Here is a 4334-nt window from a genome sequence, read left to right as displayed (position 1 = left end):
TCTTATAAATCGCACGTATTGCAAAAATTATCCCAGCTGCTATCATCGATAGAACTTAGCCAGTGCTAACGTGTATAATTCGTTTATCATTACAAATTGTATTCGAAACAGGAGCATTCGAAAATCAATTCGGCATCCAAAGTCCGGAGAATGACCATGTGGCTCTCGATCGTGTAATTCGCCGTCCCTGCGTGAACGCGAAGATGGGGTCGAGTTTCGACGAGAATCGTCCGTCTCTTTCCGCAAGCTCGCACAAGACGCAGAAAGAGCGAGACAGAAGCGACGAGGCCGACGAGGCTGTCCGCTCTCGGTCGGGCGTCGGGCCGAGTCGAGTCAGAAACGGAACAGAGGCCGGCGAAGGGTGCGCGGAGCGCATTGTTCGGCGGCGCCTTTCAACATGGCACCGATGCCGGGACGTCGGGAAAACACGAGGGACGTGCGAGCTTCATCGGGGGTGCATTAGTGCCGAGTAGATCATCCACGCGAGGGGGGAAGAGCTCCTCCGTCAAGCGCGTGAGAGCGCGTCTTCGGCGAGCGCGTCGGATTTCGGATCGGAGTACGCGAAAAAAGGGAGAAAGAGCGAGAGGGAGGAGGAAGAGGGGAGAAAGAGTGGAGAAGAGTGAGGACAGAGGAGATCGTGCCATGTCGAGGAATCGCACGGGGCAGGGACGGCAGGCCAATCCGGTGGCGGTCATCCTACCCCGTGTCGAGTGACAGGCTGCTTACGTAACGGATTATTCTCGCTATGATAACGATACTCCAGACGGCGCGAACGCGACACGTCGACGCGAGGAAGCGGCAGCGACAGCAGCAGCAGCGGCGGGACAGCATCGTCGACGGAAGAAGGGCCGCCGACGCGGCGGCGACGGCGCAGCGCGCGACCCCGACAGAAATACGCCGACCCGGATCCCGATCCCGCTGTCGCCGTCTCTGATACCCGTCGCTCAAACGGACGCCGAGCATCGCGACGCCCGCGTCGTCCTCGCCTCGGGTGCGCGGGGACACGCCTGACCGGGGTGCCGTGCGCGAATTATGACAGCGGCGGTCGTCATGGAAAACGTTAACTGGGACCCCGGTAAGTCGACGTTAACGAGACAGGGAGGAGAAAGCTGCTGAAAACCGAACCTTCCGAACAATTGAGGGCGATCCGAGATCGTCGAGGGTGTTTTCACGTGCAGCGCGTCGAGAGATAAAAGAGTTATAAGGGATGGTGGTGCTGGAGAGCGGCGCACAGGTGATTTCGACGAAGTTGACTATTGTGCGGCGGCGACGTGTCGATAAGGTCCTCTCCCGTTTGTTTCCGCGCAAGAGACGAGAGTTATTGGAGCGAGTTGTGCGGAGCATAATCCGATACGTGACTGAATAACTCTTCAAAGACATATTAATAAAACGTGTGTCGGCCGCGAGCGTTGTACGTTATAAATATAGAGCGAGGGTAAACCCGAGAGAGAGAGAGAGAGAGAGTAAATAAACGCGACCGCGAGTAATAACGAGGTATTTCAATCGCGACCGCACATTTCCGCGTGCTCCAATTTGTTGAATGGAACGGAGGTCTCTGACGAGTGATCCTCCGTTTAAAAATGAATCCGATAGCGATCCGGTATCGATCGGCGCGGTAAATGTCACGAGAAATCCTTGTCTTTGAATTAAAATAATTATAGAGACATGTGGCAGAGGAATCGAGTTCGTTACACCGTTTCCAATTTTAGCATTTCCGCGTTTAAACGTGGAGAACGTAACTAGCACCATTCGACTCGAATAATGAACGTTTTATACATTTTACGCTGAAGCGTATGTAGCGAAACATAATTTAAAAAAAAATAATGAAAGATTTAAACGGAGAAATAAAGACGAGAGTTTTTCAAAGTTGCTCCATTTTTAATTTACTTTATAATCTTACTCGGAGATTGTGCCTTATTTTCTCGTTGCGTTTGTTAGTTTCACTCGCTCCCCCTTATTCCAGCGTTGTCCAAGTTGCTGAACTCGCTGCAGGAGAACAAGTCGGAAATTCCCAGCTGCACCGAGGAGGAATTCGGATTTCTCAGCGAGCTGCTGCAGTCCAAGGAGCTGAACGCCCTGGTGAACGTTCATAACAAGATCCTCAACAATTTTAAGGACGACAAGTTCTTCCCCGTGCTGTCGAACGCGATGGACATCGACGTCGAGGTGCTCGATCTGCTGTCGACCAAAACGCACGCCTCGGCCGACTACAAGGAGCTATTCCACTTGTTGCAAAAGCCACACATCCAGGTAACGATAGTAATAAGTAAACAACTTTGTATAAGCATATACTTTGCACGATAAGCTGATTTCTTCGAAGGCAATGATATTATTTTAAAAAATCTTGTTGTCTCTCTCTTGTCACAACAAAATGAAACATGATTCCTGGCAAATATTCTTTTCAAATGTCAATTTTTCTTCATGTTTGTAATTTAATAATCGCCTCTGAAGAAATTAATATTTTTTGAGAATGTGTACTTTAACAACTTCCTTCATTGAAGGGTCTCCTCTGCGCTCACGATGCGGTGGCGCAAAAGGACTACTATCCAAGGCTGCCGGACATCCCGTTGGAGGTGGACGAGGACGAGGAAACGGTGAAGATCGTTCAGCTGGTCAAGTCGAACGAGCCCCTGGTACGTCAGATCGACCGTTGAGTCGGTCATTTGCAATAACGGTGTCTTTCTGAACGTCTTTCACTCGATTAACCCAAAGAGTGTGAGCATAAGCGTAAGAGGGAGAGAAGGCTTAATTGTCAATTGAGTAGTAGCGTTCGAGTGTACGCGTTTACGTTTTTTGACGAAGCCGTAGGGAAAGAGGGGGAGCAGTCAAAGGTAGATTACTTTTTTTTGCCAGAGCGTTAAAGATTCGTTTTTTTTCCGCCCACACATGGTTGTACATTCGCGTCGCCTTGCATGAGACGCGAAAAACGGTCTCCCCAGTATCGGCGTAGACAGGCGAGTCACGTATCTGCGTAGTTTTCTAACTGTGGATTACTATGAGAAAATCCTCCGGAAGTAACGAGTAGAGCCTCGCGTGTGCGAAGAAAAAGAGTAACCAAGTAATCACGTGTTTCTTTCATCGTCAAACTTGCTTCGAAGGGCGACGCCGGCGTTGAACCGATCGTGGTAAGTCGCCTGAATGCCGTAGAACATGTGCTGAGCACCTGTGATGAACACCTGACTTTACGTCGTACGAAACTGCCCTGTACCTTTGGCCATCATTTCTTTTCGTTTCGCCGCTCACTTTAGCGTCAGGATCGGAACCGGTAGAATTTTGTCGCGCGCAACTTTCGTTACTGCGTAGAGGAAACGATAGCGGAAAGTGCGAGCGTTCAGAAATCTTGAATTAATCAAGATCGTTCAGAATTAAACCGGTTTCAATCCTTGCTTCAGCATAAAATCTCTAGTCAATTCCTACCTCGTTATCGTGCTGCGATCACAGGACATAGATTCAGCTGTAAATAAAGCGTTTCTCATAAATCTCCATTTCCTTCCCCGCACAAGTTTGTTGATTTTGCTCTGTTGCCTCTGTTGCGTCCATTGCATACGTCTTGTTTGTGTTGTTCTTTCATGTTTTTGCCTTGTAAATAAAATCTGTTGTACCACTGTATTTGTTGTTATTGTCCCGCATGACTGTATTTTAAGTACATGAAATGGAGTTACCCTTTGGCAAACATTTGGCTTAAAAAAATACGCTCAAATTAGATATTCCCAAATTTAGGCACAAAATTATCTTTTATTTCAAAAGTACGTTTAACACTATTTATTGTAATTTCCTATTTCTTCTTCGAGCAATCATAATTAAATAATATTACGGGTAACTGCATTTTACATATATGTTTCTCGAGATGCAATTCGATCTTTGTTACATTTATTTTGCAGATCATTATAAATGCCTATTTCTGTTTATCTCGGGAAACAGAGATAAGAAAGCTCTAAGCAACATGAAATTCCAAAGGAGATTTAAAAGACTCGTCACAGATAATTGATAACTGAGAAAAAACTAAACGTTTTAGATATATTTGCTATACCTTTTGGACATTCATGTTATCGGCGCGCAACGCTCGTCTATTTTTGTGTGCACGATTTCAACGATTCCGATCGGTCGATCGTGGCACGGAAATCGTCGGGCACGCGCTGATCTTAGTATTGCATTTCGCGTCTGCCTTTCCACACATGAGATCCTTTTTATTATTTTTATTTATTTTTTTTAATAAGAGAAGAAAAAGACGCTCCCTAGTACGCGTTCGTGCGTGAGATGTACAATGCAATGACAATACTAGACTTTATACCTTGATATTAGGGGGCGACCATAAAAACCTGCGAAGAAACCGG

The 4334-nt window shown here is 47.0% G+C and overlaps 1 protein-coding gene across 7 annotated transcripts in view; it reads left to right on the top strand.

Annotated features, from left to right (window-relative positions):
* Positions 1-299: 299 nt before the first annotated feature.
* Positions 300-4334, top strand: part of LOC112459151 (MAGUK p55 subfamily member 7) — an 8112-nt gene continuing 4077 nt past the window's right edge. Inside the window, exons 1-5 of one of the 7 annotated variants that reach the window (XM_025023144.1) lie at positions 300-1075; positions 1964-2250; positions 2502-2633; positions 3099-3125; positions 4303-4328. In XM_025023144.1, the coding sequence (XP_024878912.1) occupies positions 1033-1075; positions 1964-2250; positions 2502-2633; positions 3099-3125; positions 4303-4328 (515 nt within the window). In that variant the 5' untranslated portion in view covers positions 300-1032. Of the gene's footprint in view, positions 1076-1963; positions 2251-2501; positions 2634-3098; positions 3126-4302; positions 4330-4334 lie in introns of all 7 variants that reach the window. The other 6 variants (XM_025023145.1, XM_025023148.1, XM_025023149.1 and 3 more) reach the window with 6 other exon arrangements.

The sequence above is a fragment of the Temnothorax curvispinosus genome, unplaced genomic scaffold (genome assembly GCF_003070985.1).
Source record: "Temnothorax curvispinosus isolate PA1 unplaced genomic scaffold, ASM307098v1 QBEX01009552.1, whole genome shotgun sequence".
In the NCBI taxonomy this organism is placed as follows: Eukaryota; Metazoa; Arthropoda; class Insecta; order Hymenoptera; family Formicidae; genus Temnothorax; species Temnothorax curvispinosus.
This window is presented reverse-complemented; position numbering and strand designations above follow the sequence as displayed.